The sequence below is a fragment of the Vidua macroura genome, chromosome 20 (assembly GCF_024509145.1).
Source record: "Vidua macroura isolate BioBank_ID:100142 chromosome 20, ASM2450914v1, whole genome shotgun sequence".
Lineage (NCBI taxonomy): Eukaryota > Metazoa > Chordata > Aves > Passeriformes > Viduidae > Vidua > Vidua macroura.
Window position 1 is genome coordinate 4,439,745 of NC_071590.1, and position 17,430 is coordinate 4,457,174.

General features: G+C 49.2%; 3 protein-coding genes across 6 annotated transcripts; 2 read left to right on the forward strand and 1 right to left on the reverse strand.

Annotated features, from left to right (window-relative positions):
- Window positions 1-566: 566 nt before the first annotated feature.
- MIS12 (MIS12 kinetochore complex component) lies at window positions 567-2,361 on the reverse strand. Its single transcript, XM_053995574.1, has one exon. The coding sequence runs from the start codon at window positions 2,254-2,256 to the stop codon at window positions 1,534-1,536; it is 723 nt and encodes a 240-aa protein (XP_053851549.1). The 5' UTR covers window positions 2,257-2,361; the 3' UTR covers window positions 567-1,533.
- A 296-nt stretch (window positions 2,362-2,657) lies between these two features.
- DERL2 (derlin 2) lies at window positions 2,658-6,917 on the forward strand. Its single transcript, XM_053995435.1, has 7 exons — window positions 2,658-2,767; window positions 3,145-3,210; window positions 3,476-3,549; window positions 3,952-4,045; window positions 4,491-4,686; window positions 5,250-5,340; window positions 6,041-6,917. The coding sequence occupies exons 1-7, from the start codon at window positions 2,675-2,677 to the stop codon at window positions 6,144-6,146; spliced, it is 720 nt and encodes a 239-aa protein (XP_053851410.1). The 5' UTR covers window positions 2,658-2,674; the 3' UTR covers window positions 6,147-6,917.
- Window positions 6,918-6,959: 42 nt separating this feature from the next.
- DHX33 (DEAH-box helicase 33) lies at window positions 6,960-17,365 on the forward strand. 4 transcript variants are annotated; one of them, XM_053995430.1, is made up of 13 exons: window positions 6,960-7,199; window positions 7,692-8,198; window positions 8,867-9,027; window positions 10,215-10,442; window positions 11,104-11,274; window positions 11,810-11,995; window positions 12,667-12,778; window positions 13,167-13,326; window positions 13,697-13,785; window positions 14,081-14,208; window positions 14,765-14,968; window positions 15,712-15,798; window positions 16,888-17,365. In XM_053995430.1, the coding sequence occupies exons 2-13, from the start codon at window positions 7,874-7,876 to the stop codon at window positions 17,194-17,196; spliced, it is 2,160 nt and encodes a 719-aa protein (XP_053851405.1). In that variant the 5' UTR covers window positions 6,960-7,199; window positions 7,692-7,873; the 3' UTR covers window positions 17,197-17,365. The 4 variants fall into 4 exon arrangements, with proteins under 4 accessions (XP_053851405.1, XP_053851406.1, XP_053851407.1 ...); XM_053995431.1 differs by lacking the exon at window positions 16,888-17,365 and adding an exon at window positions 16,609-16,878 and having other exon boundaries at window positions 6,960-8,198; XM_053995432.1 differs by lacking the exon at window positions 16,888-17,365 and adding an exon at window positions 16,612-16,878 and having other exon boundaries at window positions 6,960-8,198.
- Window positions 17,366-17,430: the final 65 nt, after the last annotated feature.

Here is a 17,430-nt window from a genome sequence, read left to right on the forward strand (position 1 = left end):
GGGTTAAATCCACACCAGGGGGGTGGGATGGTCAATCCCAGATTCAGTTGTGGACACATTTCCCTGGTTGGTGACACAGCAGGACATCAAGGGGTCAGGGAGTGGGCCAGGCACAGCCCAGTACAACCATCGTGCCCAGCATCCCCCTCACCCAACACTCCAGCTGGGAAGGGTGTGCTGGGGGGAACCCTGGCCTGGCAGTGAAATTGTCTCTGGCTGGGAGAGGAAAAACCTGTGAAAATGGGAATAATACATTTTTGAAGGAAAATACAGCATTAGGGTGTACAAACCCAACAGGGTCCAGCTTTCTGCCAATCCGTGTGTGGTCACTCCAGGCACAGAACACCCAGGAAAAGCATCTCCTATTTACTGAGGATAAAACAGCTGATTCACCTGAGGAAACACGATAATTCTGCATGTCCAGGAAAGTTACACTGAGTTGGAAAAACAGACCAACCTGCTGTGGAGCAGATCCCTGGGCCGGGCTGCTGCTGCCCTCTGCTGCCAAGTAACACTTTTCACATCTTGCTCTTCTCAACTCAGGGAAGAAAGAATTCCAAACTGTGTTTTATGTTTTCAATACGCATTTTTATTGCAGTCACCTCTAAATGATTCACAGAGTTAATGACTTTTAAACCTCTATGCTAGTAAAGTAGAAATTAATATTGATATTTAATGATAGGACTAAACAGGAGATTAAAAAACTGCTGTAGAAAGATGCACGGACTGTCAGGGATTTTGAATTAAGTACAGAGAGAATAAGTTTAATTAAGACACAAGAGCTTATCAATATTCATAACATTTTCACAGGAAAATCTGATTAAATGTTAACAAAAGAAACTTTGTTTAGTAGAAAAGGGACACTGGGCAACAAAAAAACCCCAAACAAATATATATAAAGCAACATAAGGTGAAGTAGGACAAACTGATGGAATTACTAATTTCCTCCAGTGGCTTCTGCTCTGGGCTGACAGAAACACAAGCACAGGTGGAGCAGTGAGGAACCCTGACACTCCAGAAACTGGGCTGAAATTTGGTTTGATGCCAACAGATCTCATCAGAACCTTGTTGATAGCATCAGTGTTGATAGCATCCTTCTCCCTGCATTTCCTCCTCGCTGGCTTCCCAAACACAGTGAAAGGCACCATAGCCATGGCCAAGGCAGCTCCTCGGCCACCGGCAAAGTCCCCGCGGCCTCACTGACCTCAGGCTGGAAACCACCTACACATTCCTAGAAGTCTTAACGAGGCTGTGTTTTTATGACCCTTCAAACGGGAAAGTGCTACATTGTGTTCAAAGGTAACATTCAGTGTTTTCAAACCCCGGTTATGCAACCCAAAACTTCCGAAGTTAACAATCCGAGTTAGAATTTACAGGCCTTCTCCCCTTCCGGCCTTAGGGAGGTGCAAACAGGCACAGTTCAACAGTTTTTAGACCAAATCCTGGCGGGATAAGCAGACTAAGGGGAAGATAAGCCCCTGTAATTTTAAGCAAGCTGTCTATATGGCAACTGTTACCTTCTCCGAATTTCCATTACATCAACTGATCATGCTGCTTCACTTTTTTGCTCTTCTCCTCAACGTCTTTCAGCACATCCTGCAATTTCTTACAGCTCTGTGTCAGGAAGGCAAAGCTTTCCTTGAAGTTGCCGGCCCCGTGCTCCCTGCAGATATTATCCAGCTCATCAAAGCACTGCAAAGTCTTCTCCAGCTCGGCCTTGACAATCTTCTGCTCCTCCAGCTCTACTAGCAGCGCCTGCTCCAAGGCCACCTCTGCCCTGTACTGCTGCCGCAGCTGCTGCAGCTCATCCTGCAGCGCCTGGAATTCCTCCTTGCTGCAGGGATACTGCTCCTGCACCCTGTCCTCTGGCAGCAGCACGTGCTTAGGGATGTTCAGCACCAGCTGCAGCAGCACTTCTTCCATTTTAGCGAACAGTTTATCGAAGTGCTCCTTCATGAAGAGCAGGAATTTCTCGGTGCATTTCCGGATCTGGGAAGAGCTGATTTTGCAGCCGGGAATATCGTCCAGCTTCTTCAGCATCACGCCCTCCACCACCAGCATCGTTTCGAAGAGGTAGTCCTGGAAGGCGATGTAGATGCGCAGCATGCACGTCTGCGGCGTGAACCCGAAGAATTGCGTCTCGTAGGCCATGGGATCCACCGACATGGCGGTGGGGGACTGGGGCGGCCGGGCCGCGAGGGGAGGGCCCGTCTCACAGGGCTCCCCGGCGTTCCCCGAGGCAGCGGGGCCGCTCATGCCGCTCGCGTTCGCGGGCCGAGCGCGGGGCCCGGGGCCGCTGCCCGAGGACGGTTCCGAGACCCGGCGGGGCCGCCGCAGCTTTCGCGCCTCGCTCGAGCGCCGCCTCAGGGCAGCCCTGGCGGCAGCCAATCAGCGCCCGCCAGGGCACTCTCCCGCCCAATCACCGAGCGCTCCGCCCCTCGGTGGGCGGGCCAAGCGCGGAGAGAGCGCGGCCGCGAGCTGGCCTCTCGGCCAATGGCAGCGAAGGGTGGTGGGCGGGCACTGCAAAACGACCAATGGGAGTGCGGAGAGGCGGCCGCGAGCTGGGCAGTCGGCCAATGAGAGCGCAGAGCGGAGGGAGGGCGCTGCGGCTCAGCCAATGGGAGCGCGGAGCGTCGGGCAGGGCGGAGGCGGGGGGTGGGGCCGGGCCGCCAAGATGGCGTACCAGACGTTCCGGCAGGAGTACCTGCAGGTGCCGCCCGTGACCCGGGCCTACACCACCGCCTGCGTCCTCACCACCGCCGCCGTGGTCAGTGCGCGGCCGCGGGAGGGAGGCCGTGACGGGAACTGGGAGCGGGGTGGGCGCGGGGTCGCCGTGGAAGGGGAGCCCGCAGGCACCGCCCCCGCTCAGAGCCGGGTGAGGAGCCCCGAGGACCCCCTGAGCGAGGGGATTCCGGGGAAGGTGCAAAGCACGAATAAATAACAGCAGCGCCAGAGGGTTGTTGTATTGAGGCTCCCACTTGCCAGAAAACTCACAGTGCTGATCGAGGGCTTGCTGGGCTCTTTTTGGCACACGGGAATGGGTTACTGTTTTGGGTGTGCATTTTTTATTTCTTCCTTTTTTTTTTTTTTTTTTTGTTGTTGTTTCTTGTATTGATCCTTTCAAAATGTTCTCTTCTTTTTCAGCAATTAGAACTTATCACGCCCTTCCAGCTGTATTTCAACCCTGAGTTAATATTTAAGCACTTTCAAGTAAGTGTGTTCTGAAGCACGGGAGGTTTTAAAATGTGCTGTAGAGTTTTTTAAGTGTTTGTCTTCTCAAAACAGTGTACTTTTTGTATTAGAAATACACTTTTTAAAAGCTACTGTAGCCAGAGTGCAGACCACTATGCCTTAAAATAGGTTTTAGTTTCATTTTCTGTAAAGGAGATTTCGGTTTTGTTGTTACTTGCTTACCTATTTAGACAATAAAAATAAGCTGTCATGTTTAAAGTCCTTGTATTTGTCTTATTTCCAGATATGGAGGTTAATCACAAACTACTTGTTCTTTGGACCAGTTGGCTTTAATTTTTTATTTAACATGATCTTTTTGTATCCTTCACCAAGTTGTGTTGGTTCCCTTGGCAAGCAGAGCTCCAGAGTGCAGGAATGTTGCACACAGGAAAGGTTGAATTCCTGGGAATTCAGCAATGCCAGCTTCACTGGCATCATGAATAGGCTTCAAGAAGGTCAAGAGTTTTGCCAGTTACTTTTTTGGTGTTAAGAATTTGTACAAGCCTGATCCTTCAGGCTGGTGCTGACTTGGTGCAGGAGAAAATTCCAGGTAACTTTTTTGTCTCCCGGGTCACCCTCTCTGCTGAAGTGTCCAGAAAGAGCCAAGTGATGCAGTAAATGGATAAAACACTTTCAGGGTGATGTAGAGTTGAATCATTTTCTGCTTGGATCTGTCTCTGAACTCACTTGCAATGGAGTTTTCCTGACCTGTGGCCTCAGATACCGCTACTGCCGCATGCTCGAGGAAGGTTCTTTCCGGGGTCGGACGGCAGATTTTGTATTTATGTTCCTTTTTGGAGGACTTTTAATGACTGTATCCTTTCTGTTTTAATTCCAAGCTCCTTTAGTAAAGCTACAGATGTGTGAAGGAGAGCTGAAACCATGTTTTTACTGTTACCTTAATATAGTTTCTTGCACGAGGAGTACCAATGTTTCTTTGGGTGGTTTTGAATATTTTGGGATTGTTGCTGGTTTTTCAGGTCTTTTGTCTGCTTGATCATGGAAATGGGGTTATCAGGGGACTGTTCATGTGTGGGATCATGCTCAGGTTGTCTGTGAAGAATTGAATTCTGCTTTAATGAGATGATTCATGCTGCAGGTACCCCAAATCCCGCTGCAGCCGTTGGATTTGATGGACAGTAGTTTGATGTACTCGCACCAGGGAAAGCGGATCTACCAGCTGTGTGGAAAACACAGGATTACAAATTAAGCTGTGACATTCCTGACCTCACAAGCGTTTCCTTAACGAGCCATGGCAGCTCTTTGGGCTGTTTGTGAACCTGGTGTTCCTGGGGCAGGCGTTCACCATCATGCTGGTGTACGTCTGGAGCCGCAGGAATCCCTACGTCCGCATGAACTTCTTCGGTCTCCTCATCTTCCAAGCCCCGTTTCTGCCCTGGGTCTTGATGGGCTTTTCTCTGCTTTTGGGGAACTCCATCATTGTGGATCTCCTAGGTGAGCAATGGCAGCAATCACGAGGATCTGTTCCTCCTCATGTTTTACATGAAGCAGAAAATGGGGACAAATCCAAGGGCTAAATGCCCTAATGCTTGGTGTTAGTTCTTCTGATAGATTTATTATTTTATGTTTATGTTTTTAGGCTTTTCTGATTTCTAGCCATTGTAGCATGTTTTGTGCTGTGATAAGGATGGAAAGAGCTTTTGATGTTTTGGCTTTTTATTGCTTGGAATCAGCCCTGATGCATCATCTGACTGAAACAGCATCAGTCTACTGAAATAAAATAGCTTATATTACTATTTTATCAACTCTAATAGAGCCAAAACATCAGTATTTTTAATAATGACAAGACCTTTCCCCAGTATTAACATCTTGTAGTGTAAGTTAAGCTTATTACTTGCTGTTAGCTTTCTTCCTTAGGTTTTGTATTTCTGTGTCATCATATTTTCTGTGAAAGAACCAATGTATGTTTTTTTTCTGAAAACTCTAGTGTAAAGCATTTGAGAGTTGTAAAGGAGAACTAGTGAAAAATCACCTTTTGGCTTTTCTTTCTACACCAGGCATTGCTGTTGGGCATATATATTTTTTCTTAGAGGATGTCTTTCCCAATCAGCCTGGTGGTGGGAGGCTCCTGAGAACCCCGTCTGTCCTGTGAGTATCGATGTCTTTGGAAGAGAAATGGAAAAAGTGCTTGTTTGGAAAACTGTGTGCAATTCAGTCACATCAGCTTCTGGTGAATTGGGCAGAGACAGAACTGGGGGGTGTCCTTGCTTTTTATTGAACTCGTGTTGCCAAACAAAGAGCTGGAATTTGTTTAAGTGGGAACCAACTTAACTGGGAGAAGAGCTAAAGGATTTTACCTTTGGTTTCTCTGATAACACTTGTCAGGCTTTGCTGGCAGCTTTTTTTGGTGGCACCAAAGCTGTGTCCTCTGCTGAGTGTGAACAGTGCTGAGGTACTACAAATAAGATATTTAATGGGTTTTTTTCATCTGTAAGTTATCCTTATGTCACAATTTTGGAAAAGAAAACTTCAGTGTTTATAGTATTGAGTAGTGGTGCCCCCACTCGCTTCCCTCTTGTGTGGATGCTCTAATCCCCTGTGGTCCTCTCCCAGAACACCTCTGATGGTTTTCATAAAACTGTCCTGAAGATGTCTGGCATAGAATATTTATACATAAATATCAAAGGATGAACCTCATCAGTCTTGATTTGGGATCTCCTTCCTGGTGGCTCCAAAGTGGAGAGCATAAATCCCACTGCCTGGGCGAGCTGTTCTTGAGGGAGGCCACTGTGCAGCAGTGAGCTGTGAAAGCTGTGTTTCAAGGACACCCATCCTTTGTGTTTTGCAGGAAAGCACTATTTGACACGCCGGAGGATGACCCCAATTACAACCCCTTGCCAGAGGAGCGGCCGGGGGGCTTTGCCTGGGGAGAGGGGCAGCGCCTCGGGGGATAATCAGGGCCTGTGCCTGTCCCAGCCACCCCGGGAGAGACTCCAGCCCCACGTGGACTCTCCTGCCCCAGCACAGAGGGCTCTGACAGCTCTATGGTTTGGAACACAAGCACTTTATGAAATGGCAGCCTCACCCGAGGCACTCCCAGCACCCTTCCCAGTCAGGGAGTTCATTGTGCTGGACATCATCTAAATCCAGTGGAGCCAAAAATTTAAAACTGGAAACCGTTTCCTGTTAACTTTAGTTAACACAGCCACACAAGTACTTCTTTAAAGTGATTTCTAAAGCATTTTTTTTCAAGTTATTTGATACGTGAAAGCTCTATGGGAAACTTTACAGGGGACAAACCCAACTTTTTGGGTTTTAACTATTTTTTTTTTATTCTTGGATAAAACAACTGCAAGATGATTGAAAGGCTAAGTCACTATTTCAATGGCAAAAGGTTTTTTAATCTAACGTGCTGCTGTCTCCAGTCATCTTTGAACTGCAGGGAACACAACATGCAGCTTCTCACTCTACCAGTTGGATTTTTGGAATGTTCTGCAGGCTGAGGCTACATTTTGGTGGGTTTTTTTTTTCCCCCCAAGGACTCTGTGTTCAGGTGCCCAGTTTTCAGACTGGTGGTTAAATAGGTGTGCCTGCAAAATCCACCCCCATGTGCCCTCTGTTGTTACTGGATGACCTGCAGCACTAAAGAAGGAAACTTATCTGGAGTCAGGACTCAAAAATGATGATGAGTTGAATAAAATGTCTTGTGGATCCTTTTTGGTTAATCCTCTGTATCATCCTGTAGTCTTGAGGCAGCAGGTGGGGAAGCAGGGGCTGGAATAAGCAAGTCTTGAAGAGACAGAGATAACTGCAGCTTTTCTCAGAAGTGTGGGACACAGCATTGTCTGCTCAGGATGTGGAATCCGTGCTCTGTGGATGAAGTTTGTTGTGGGGTGTGTCCAACACAGGCCAGTGAGACTTGAGTGGCATTTAGCTTAAAGCTGCATTGATTATAAATACCTCTGAGCAGCCACATTGGAATTTGGAGCTCAGTTCAGCTCATCGTGGTCAGTTATTCTTAAATCGCCATAGAAAGTATTGGGTGGGGTTTTATTGATTGTATCATAATAGATAAAGTGAGTTAAAGCTGTGTCTTCATTCTGTGTTTTAGAGGATGGGCTTCCCCATTAGATGTGATTATCTCCTTTAGTCTCAGATTTTGTTTTTAAAATCTGGCTACAGGTTTTAATTTTTAAAATTTATAGTCCAGGAGAGAAATGTGTGGGGATCTCGGGGGAAATGCTTTATCCACAAGCAGTGTGTTAGTTTCTGATAAAATGTGTCTGCATTTTTGTCTGTTAAAGGTTATAAAAAGTTATGGGAGCTTTGAGGGGTTTTACAGGTTTTTGGTCTGTTTTGGGGGCAGTTTTGATTGTTTCTAGAACAGACTTAGAATGCTCCTAGAGAGCAGGAATGAAAGTGTTTTGGACAATGTTGCTTCAGCATAGATAATGAGGCAGGAATTCGATCAAAACCTTATTTTTGTGTGTTCTTTTTAGTTCAGTGTTTGAGAACCCTTCCGTAGCTTGTTACTGGGACAAGTCCTGAGTGGGAACATGTCGCTACGCTGCCTGCAGCCGGCTCTCTGCCCTCCTTGCCTGTGTTTGGCCGCTGTTTGTGCTCCGCGATTTTTCCGCGGCTCCCTGGCCCCGAGGGGCGCCCGGAGCCGGGAGCGCTGCAAATGGCGGCTGCGGCGGGACTACAACTCCCAGGATGCTCCGCGCAGCGTCGCACGGTGGCGTCACCACCGCGCCAGGGAGCCGGTGAGGAGAGGAGCCCCGGGACGGACCGGACCGGACCGGGCCGGGCCGGGCCGGGACCGCGAGGGGCGATGGCTCAGGACAGCGAGGCGCCTCCGGCCAAGCGGTTCAAGGCGGCACCCCCCGGCACGCAGCCCCAGAGCGCCGCGCCGCCCGCACACGTGCAGCGCCGCTCCCTGCCCATCTCCGGAGCCCGCGGGCCGCTGCTGGCCCGGCTCCGCCGCCTCGACACCGCCGTCCTCATCGGTGAGTGCCGCGACAAGTGCCGGTGTCCCACGGAGTGGGCTGCGCTGGGAAAAGCTGTCCAGAAACGGTTTGGGTGTAAATCTGAAGTGTGGTGAACAGGGAATATAATGGCTTCTGTGCTTTGGCAGCTGGGGACTTGGTTTTTGTGGGGAAGGCAAAAGTATTTCCCTCTCCTTTCGCTGTCTGCCTGGAGTTCAGTCAAAGCCAAATGGCAAAGCTCTTCTGAATACTCCTCACTTACATTTTCACTGATTTTATTATGCTTTCTGTGAGTGCAAACGAAAAAGCTTTTTGCTAGACTTTCAGGAGCTGAAGATATACAACTTCCCACCTGGTAGTCTAAAGACTCAGCATTTACTGTAATTAAATGAAAAATGCTTTGTATGTCACTCCTGTTAGCGTGACACCTCAGCACTTCACCTCCAGAGAGGCTGGAATGCTTTTCTAAACCAGAGTGTGGGTGGATGGAGCCCTGCAGAGGAGTGGCCCAGCAGCAAGAGGAGGGCGTTGGGTGGCATCTCTGACCTGCCACTGCTTTGTGATGGGACTTTCCCTCTCTGTCTTCAGCTTCCCCATTCTCAAATAGGGCTAAAAGTTAACATAAAAACCCAAATTTGACAATGCTACAAAAGTGTGGGGCAAAACCCTATTCCCTTGATATTCCTTAGGAGAAACGGGCTCAGGGAAGACCACTCAGCTCCCTCAGTACCTGTACGAAGTGGGGATTGGCCACCCCGGCACCATCGCCGTGACCCAGCCCCGCAGGGTGGCAGCTGTCACCCTGGCTGCCCGAGTGGCTGAGGAGAAGAGGACGGAGCTGGGGAGGCTGGTAGGTTATCTACAGATTAACTTTGGTGCTGCTCTGGGGATGGGGCCCTGTCAGGCTTCAATGGGTAGGATAATAACCAAGCCACAGGGCTGATAGTCTTCATTTCATAATTAGTTTTGGGTGCCACAATGTAACAAGGATGTAAAAGCTGTCAGGGAGTGCTCAAAGGAGCAACACGAAGATGGTGAGGGGTCGGGGGGGCCACATAATAGGAATGGCTGAGAGCACTTGGTCTGTTCAGCTGGAGAAGTGGAGAATTTGGTCAAACCTCACCAAGGTCTGCAGCTTCCTCCTGAGGGACAGCTCCAATTTCTGCTCTCTGTGGCCAGAACCAGGACCTGAGGGAACAGCTGGAGCTGTGTCAGGGTGGGTCTTGGTTGGATATCAGGGAAAAGTTCTTCCCCCAGAGGGTGCTGGCACTGCCCAGGCTCCCCAGGGAATGGGCACAGCCCCGAGGCTGCCAGAGCTCCAGGAGAGTTTGGACAGCACTGCCAGGGGTGCACAGGGTGGGGTTGTTGGGGTGTCTGTGCAGGGCCAGGGGCTGGACTGATGATCCCTGTGAGTTCCTCCCAGCTTGGGATATTCTCTGATTCTGTAATTCAATGAATGGAGAAAAATGGCTCTTTACCTGTCCCATGACAGGGTGGGCATGGTCTGTCTCCGTGGTATTGTACTTCTTGATCTGGGTTGTTCCATTTGCAAAAATACTGATTCATGAATAAAACAAAAAAATATTGTGCTCTTTTCCATTGCTCCCTGTGTCAGAAGTCACTGCCAAGGAGAGCAGAGTGCTGAATTAGTGTGGGTCTGGGGGAGAAAGGCAGAGGAGCAAGACTTCCCCTGCATAAAATCCTTGGAGAGCCTGGAATCATTTCTAGCTGAGAGAGGAGAGAAGGGAAGGAGAGAAGAAAAAAGAAACTAAACTTGGGGTGCATTTTTCATGAACTTCTAGTTAGGAAGAAGCCAACTAGAGATGTTGGCAGTATCATTTGGGTGCCTTGCTGCATTTGGAAGAGGAACTGCTCACAGACAGCAGATAAACTGCTCTGCTTTCCAGAGCTTCCACGCCCTTCTGGTTGGCTCCGTCCAATGCAGTGACCAGGGGCTTTGTAGCCCTTCCTTGTGGCACGATGGCAGTGAGGAATGCCAGTCTCTGTGCCCGTGCTCGCTGTGTGATCCCCCCCCAGGTTGGCTACACCGTGCGCTTCGATGACTGCTCGTGTGCCGAGACCAGGATCCGGTTCCTGACGGACGGGATGCTGCTGCGGGAGGCCATCGGGGACCCTCTGCTGCACAAGTACAGCGTGGTCATCCTGGACGAGGCCCACGAGAGGACCATCCACACGGACGTGCTCTTCGGAGTGGTCAAAGCCGCTCAAAAGAAGCGAAAGGAGCGGGGCCTGCGGCCACTGAAAGTGTGTTCATCCAGGATGGCAGTGAAGGGCAGGGTGGGGCTGGGCTCTGAGTGCTCTCAGCATCTCCTGGGGCCTTCCAAAGGTTTGGAATTTCAGCTTTGACCATTTTTCTGTCCCTAAAAAGGCACTTTAAATCTCAGTAGTTAAGGGTGTCTAGCTTACGATGAGTGGGCCTGGTATGACGCCTCTGAACAAGGTACCTGGTCACCACCATACCTTTTTTCCACCAAAGCCCCTTGGGTGTGAGCTCTAGACTAGACAGAGTGCTGGGGAGGTTTTGGCTCTGTTGCTGAGATCACTCCAGGTGCAGGAGCTCTGGCTGATGGGACATGCTCATTCCCAAGTAAGGCACTACACATGAAATGGATGGACGTGTCAGGAATTTGTGTGAAAGCACGTTGGCTTTGCTGGAGGGGCCTGGCAGGGGCCTTGCGTGGTCTTGTTCCACACACCAGCCCATTCTGTCACACCAACATTTTCTGCCTGTGGTAAAAAGCTGGTGGCTTTAATGAGGGGAAATCACTCTCTTCTGTCCCAAAGCCTTGAGCTATTCTCAGCATGCTTCTCAGGATCCAGAAGCTGACTTTTGGCTGGTCCTGACTTGTTGGTGTCCAACTGGATGGAAGCTGCAGTGCTGACCCATGCTGTGCTCCCCCTGAAGGTGATTGTCATGTCAGCCACGATGGATGTTGACCTGTTCTCCCAGTACTTCAATGGAGCTCCTGTCATCTATCTGGAGGGCCGGCAGCATCCCATTGACATCTTCTACACCAAGGAGCAGCAGAGTGACTACCTGCAGGCAGCACTGGTGTCCATCTTCCAAATCCACCAGGTATGAGGGTCTCTCCAGGTTTGTGTCCCTCTGGGGCCAGGGGTTGGTGTTTTGTGCTGGGGTGTTTGACTGCCAAACACCTGGATTGTTGTGCTGTTTCTTTAAACTGCATTTAGTGCTTTGAAATTGCTGCTGCTGTTGGGATTTGGGACCTCTATGTCCAGGCTGGAGCTGAAGGGAGACTGCCAAGCAAAGCTCTATAATGTCAGCTCATGCCTAGAACCTGAACGTTCCCCTCACCTGAGTTCTCTGTACCTGGGTGCTTGCTGGCTCTCTCTGCCTGACTTGGACAGTTATTCGAGGACACATAAATTCCTCCATCCTTTTAACACTCGATCCCTCAAAATGTGATTTACTCTTTGTCTCTGGTGAATCCACTGGAATTCTGGCTGATGCATACCTTGCACCACATGTGTGTCTTTTCTTTCTTCTTAGCCTGCTTCAGTGGCTTGCTGCCAGAGCCACATCTCATTACCAATCTCAGTTCTCCTTTTCTATCCAAACCCTCCTAACTTGCTTTTTCCTCTGGCTCCAGGAAGCCCCTGCATGCCAGGACATCCTGGTGTTCCTGACTGGTCAGGAAGAAATTGAAGCAATGACCAAAACCTGTCGAGACGTTGCCCAGCATCTCCCCGAGGGCTGCCCACGGATGACAGTGCTGCCCCTTTATGCTTCTCTGCCCCACTCCCAACAACTCCGTGCCTTTAAACCTACCCCTGAGGTGAGGGGATAGGAGGGGTTTTGCTTCAATGAGTCCTTGGATGAAACATGTGGACTTTAAGGGGCTACAGCAGTGTGTACTGGTAGTAATCAATAGTCTCTGTTGGCTTTAGGCTGAGTGGTTCCAGAGATACAATACACTGCAACTGTGATAGTTTTAACAGATGCATTCAGTCAGCCACGTGGGATCATAAAAAGAAGGAAGGATTAGAAGGCACGGGAATTTAAATTTCCTCCATTTCATAGGAATTTTTTTGTCCATCACAAAAAAGCTACAACAGCTAATGGGGGAAATACTGAGTAAGCTGAAAACCTGAGAATGTTTGTCAGGGCCATAAGGAAAGGAATTCATGCTGCCTCAGGCTCTTTTTTATCTACTCAACAGATAAATAAGAACACAAATGTTGTGCCAGAAATGAAACCAAAATTGTTGAAAGATATGTTGAGAACAGCTGTTCTGGTGGTGTATTTTGTTGTAAATGCAAAAGAATGTTTTAGAAGCTGATTAGAAACTGAAGATCACCTTAGTTTCTGAGAGCTGACACAGTAAGAGCAGTTTGTGCTCACAATGTGGGACAGGGCTTGGCCCACACGGGCCAAAAGCAGCAGAATTTCTGTGTTGCAGCTGCTCTAAGGTGGCCTTGGCCTGGGTTTGGTTTTGTTTCCTCCCAGGGCTGTCGCAAAGTGATCCTCTCCACCAACATCGCAGAAACCTCCATCACCATTGCAGGCATAAAATTCGTTGTGGACACAGGCATGGTCAAAGCCAAGAAGTACAGCCCTGGTGAGGAGTTCTGAGGAGGAACAGAGCCAAGATTTGGGTCTGGGTTTGTAGAAGTTATTGGAGGCCATAAGCGCCACTGAAAGAGGATTTCAGACACCCTCCATGCTGTTTATATTAATGTTCCAGGTTTGGGGTGTGGGGTTTGGTGATGTTTTTGTGAGGTTTTTTTTGAGTATCAGCCATGAGGGGGTAAAAATCTGTCAAATGCCAATCTTCTCTTCATGGACACAGCATGGGATGGTTCACTGTGCTTCACAGTGCTGAACCAAGTGAGCTCTGAGCCAGATTTGAATGGCAAACACTGGGAATACTTACTGCTGATCCTCTGTGTTTTCCAAGGCTGTGCCTTGCTCAGGCACTGCCTGAGGTGATGCTTTTCCATGCCCAGAAACTGGCCTGGAAGTGCTGGCAGTGCAGCAGGTGTCCAAGGCCCAGGCTTGGCAGCGCACGGGCAGAGCAGGGAGACAGGAGAGCGGGATCTGCTACCGGCTCTACACAGAGGAGGACTTTGAGAAGTTTGAGGAAATGACAACACCTGAGATACAGAGGTGAGGACAGAGCCATCACACTCTTTGCCACACCTCTTTTACAGCTGGAGCTGTGGAAAGAACTGAGCAGCAAACTGGATCTAGGGGCTGGTGGGGTGAGAAAAATGCAAGTGTGGGGACTAAACAGAAAAACTGGGAAATGATTGCTCAGGGTGGACAGTTGGGCACTGAATCTCCAAACACATAAAGCAATAGTTCTCACTGTCCTCCAGATTTTGGACTTGCCTCTTCCTGGTTTAGGAAGTAAGGCTTCACTAGCAGCATCAGACTTATCTCTGTCAAGCTGCTGCACAGACCTGAGATTCTATCTCAGCTTCTATGAAAAAAGAATAAAAGAAGAGAACTATCTCAGTTTATTCTGCCTGTGCAGGTGTAACCTGGCCAGTGTGGTGCTTCAGCTCCTGGCACTGAAAATTCCCAATGTGCTCACCTTTGACTTCATGTCCAAACCATCTCCTGGTAAGTGGCTACAAAGGCTGCCTTGAGGAAAAAGCAGGGAGCAATCTTGGGCCATAAGGTGTCATAACAACACAACATGAAGGTGTGCCCTGACTGCCAAGGGAAGAGTAAATGGGGAAAGGTGTTTGTTCTCCTGGACAGAGGAGGATAAACCACATTTTGGACCCTGATTTCTCTAAATGGAAAGTACTTGTCCCTCTGACCAGGGGAGGGAGGCAGTGATGGAACCAGCTGATCTTCACATCCCTCAGTGGGTGGCAGGAGGCCTCACAGCTCAGTGTCCTTGTTTTGGCAGATGCTATTCAAGCAGCAATTGATCAGCTGGACCTGCTGGGAGCTGTGACCCAGAAGGAAGGTCAGCTTGTCCTGACCCCCTTGGGAAAGAAAATGGCAGCCTTTCCACTGGATCCAAAGTTCTCCAAGGTAAAAACTGCAGAACAAATAACTTTTTTAATCTCATGTATTCATTTCTGTACCATTGATGTTTCTCTTTCAAACTCCTTAAACAAGGTGTGAAATTTGGGGTGTTTGCAGCTGTACTGGTATATTTGCTGTACATTAATGTACATAATTTACAGCCCTTTTGCTGGATTGCTTGTCATTTTATTGTTAAATCCAGGGAAGTTTTTTAAAAGAGACTTTCTTTACTCTGGTACCTCTGAAGGTGAACAAGACAAATTTGCTTGCAGTTTTCAGGATTGTTTAGCAGGTCCATGAAATGTCTGTTGCTGTAGTTGGTTTCAGTCACTGTGTTTGTGCTGGTTGTGCACTGGTCAGTCTCAGGAAGGAGCCTGGCAGGTGCTGTTAAAGGTGCTTGGTGAGCCCATCAGAGGATTTGCAGCTGTCCTTAGGCCCAGATGTTTATGAGATTGTCCTAAGCAATGTTTGGTCGAGTTCCTGGGCTGGCAGGGAGCAGACAGATCTGCCCAGCTGAAGTGGATTTGGTCAAGCAAAGATGAGTTTTGTTGTGTCTGTGCAGGCCATCCTCCTGTCGCCCAAGTTCCACTGTGCAGAGGAGATCCTGACCATCGTGTCACTGTTATCAGTGGACAGTGTCCTGCACAACCCCCCTGCCCAGCGGGATGAGGTGCAGGCTGCCAGGAAGAAATTCATCTCCAGTGAGGGGGATCACCTGACCCTGCTCAACGTGTACAGGGCCTACAAGAACGTCAATGGGCACAAGGTGGGGTGATCTGAGCTGCCAGTGCTGCCTGAGCTCATGGGGTGAGGAGATTTTGGCAGAGAGCAGAGTGACACCTGCATCTTCCATGGCTGGTGCCACAGGTATCCTCCAAAGCAGAGAGAAAAGAGGGCCCATCCTTTACAACTGTGGAACTGGAGGAAGTTCAGTAACAAAGGTTCCTACAGAAAGCTCTGGCAAAGCTTTGTGGGGCCAGTTCTGTAATCACAGCCAGGGCTCTTCCTTCCCTGGTTCCAGCTGGAAACAGAAAGGAGTGGGAGAGTGTTGAGATTTTATGATAAATATCTGGACATGCTCTGGGACAGGATTCATTGTGAAAACACTGTGCATATTTAAAAGCAGATTTGGATTTATCCTACTCTATCAACCCCTCACTGATTTGTGGATCTGTGGACTCCTGCACCCCATTCCTTGCAGCACCTGTCATTCTTACCTGATTTGTTTTCACCACCTGCAGGATAACAAGTGCTGTTCTGCAGCTCTTGGTGGCCTTGCAGAGCAGCTCTGAGTGGGAGAAGAACCACCACCTGCTGTTTCTGAGCAGAGTGGGAGGGAATCTAGACATAGTAGAGTAAAGGGGGGTAGAAATATGACCAGGAAAGGGGTCAGCACGTTTTCTTTGAGGAAGATTGTAGGGGGGATTCTGCTTTTTGTGATTTCCAAAGGCTGTCATGCTCCTGGGGTGAAGAAATATCCCCTTCTAACTCCTGGTGTCTCTGCTGCAGGGATGGTGCAGAGAGAACTTTATCAATGGCAGGAACATGAAGCTGATGGCAGAAGTGAGAGCTCAGCTCAGGGACATTTGTGTAAAGGTAACTTGCTTCCATACTCTATTTCTCTGTTTCGCCTGTTGGTATTTTCCTGTTTGTCCCCAAACTGATGTTACTGTGCACCAAGTCCCAAAAAGTGAGAAAATGGGGGATTGTTTTCAGTGTCCTGTAAATAGCTGGCTAAAATTCCTGACTGTGCAGTTGCATCCCAAAATCTTAAAGTTGCAGGGTTTAGTGGGTCAAGGAGAAACAAGAACCTCTAAGAAGACTTCTCAGGGAAAGGACAGGTTTTCCTAAGGGTTTTTCCTGCTCTAGTGCAGGTGGGACTGTGCTGTGTGTGCCACAGAGTGCTGGCAGCCTGTGCTGGCTGGCTTCTCCATGGAGTCAGGCATTCAGCGTGGCAGCAGCTTCCCCTCAGTGCTGTTCCTGCTGGGCACAGCGTGGGAGCTGCCACTGAACCCCTGGCAGTCTGTAGTGACACGGGAGCCACCCTGTGGGGTATTATTTGTGAATGCTGGTCTGTGACATTCACATTCTCTGGACAGAGAGACACAATTCTGTCTCTCAGGAGAAGCACAGAGAGAAGAAGAGAAAACAATCTTTATCTCTGCTCTTTTGTTTTCCCCATGTGGAATTTGGTATGGAAATTGTTTACCTGCAGTGATTGCTGGGTTGGATTCTGGTGAAGGTTGTTTGGGTTCAGTGACCAATGGGATCCAGCTGTGGCTCAGGCTCTCAGCAGAGAGTCATGGGTTTTGCAAGTTTGTTAGTTAGGTAAGTCATAAGTATGTAGAATAGGATAGTATCTCTTTAAACAGTATATTAATGTAATATGGTATAGTTTTAATAAAGCAGATCCTTCAGCCTTCTGATCTGGAGCCAGACATAATTTCTTCCCGTTGGGGGTCACCTGATTTCCTACAGCTGGTCAGCCTTAAAGTCACTTCCAGCAGGAGAGTGACAGTGACAATCCATTTTGTCGGCTCTTAGTCTGGCTTAGCCTAGCATCCACTTGCGCTGAATTCCTGTGATCCCCCAGCGTTCTGACCCAGGAAAACCCCCCATGCTTTCTGAAGTGAAACAGGGCTGTGTCCCCACGAGGCTGCTCTCTCTCACTCCCGTGTCTCCCAGCTGTCGATGCCCCTCGAGTCCTCCCGCGGCGACACGGCCGGTGTCCGGCGCTGCCTGGCCCACAGCCTGTTCATGAACGCGGCCGAGCTGCGGCCGGACGGCTCCTACGGCACGGTGGACTCGCACCAGGTGGTGGCCATCCACCCCTCCTCGGTGCTGTTCCAGGGCAAGCCGGCCTGCGTGGTGTACACCGGGCTGCTGCGCACCAACAGGTGCTACATGCACGACCTGTGCGTGGTGGACGCCGAGTGGCTGCATGAGGCCGCACCCGACTACTTCCGCAGGAAGCTCCGCACGGCCAGGGCCTGACCCTGAGACCAGCTGGCTCAGCTTCGCCTCGAAAGACTTATTTTTCTAAAAATTTAATGCATAGGTGTATAACCGTGTTTTTTATAACCTTAAGGAAAGGGATGGATATTTATTTAGATTGGGTTTATGTGTTTTTTCCAGAATAAAGAAGTGATGGTGACAATCCCAATCCTGCGTGTTGTTTTGTGAGGCACAGAACAAATGATCATAGGAGCAGTCCTGGTGTTTATGGGT

Coding starts and splice junctions, on each gene's coding strand:
- MIS12 (XM_053995574.1), bottom strand. CDS start 2,256: ATGAGCGGCCCCGCTGCCTCGGGGAACGCCGGGGAGCCCTGTGAGACG.
- DERL2 (XM_053995435.1), top strand. CDS start 2,675: ATGGCGTACCAGACGTTCCGGCAGGAGTACCTGCAGGTGCCGCCCGTG. Junction 2,768..3,144: donor TCCTCACCACCGCCGCCGTG/GTCAGTGCGCGG, acceptor CTTCTTTTTCAG/CAATTAGAACTTATCACGCC. Junction 3,550..3,951: donor TTATTTAACATGATCTTTTT/GTATCCTTCACC, acceptor CTGTGGCCTCAG/ATACCGCTACTGCCGCATGC.
- DHX33 (XM_053995430.1), top strand. CDS start 7,874: ATGGCGGCTGCGGCGGGACTACAACTCCCAGGATGCTCCGCGCAGCGT. Junction 11,275..11,809: donor CCATCTTCCAAATCCACCAG/GTATGAGGGTCT, acceptor CTCTGGCTCCAG/GAAGCCCCTGCATGCCAGGA. Junction 12,779..13,166: donor AGCCAAGAAGTACAGCCCTG/GTGAGGAGTTCT, acceptor TTCCATGCCCAG/AAACTGGCCTGGAAGTGCTG.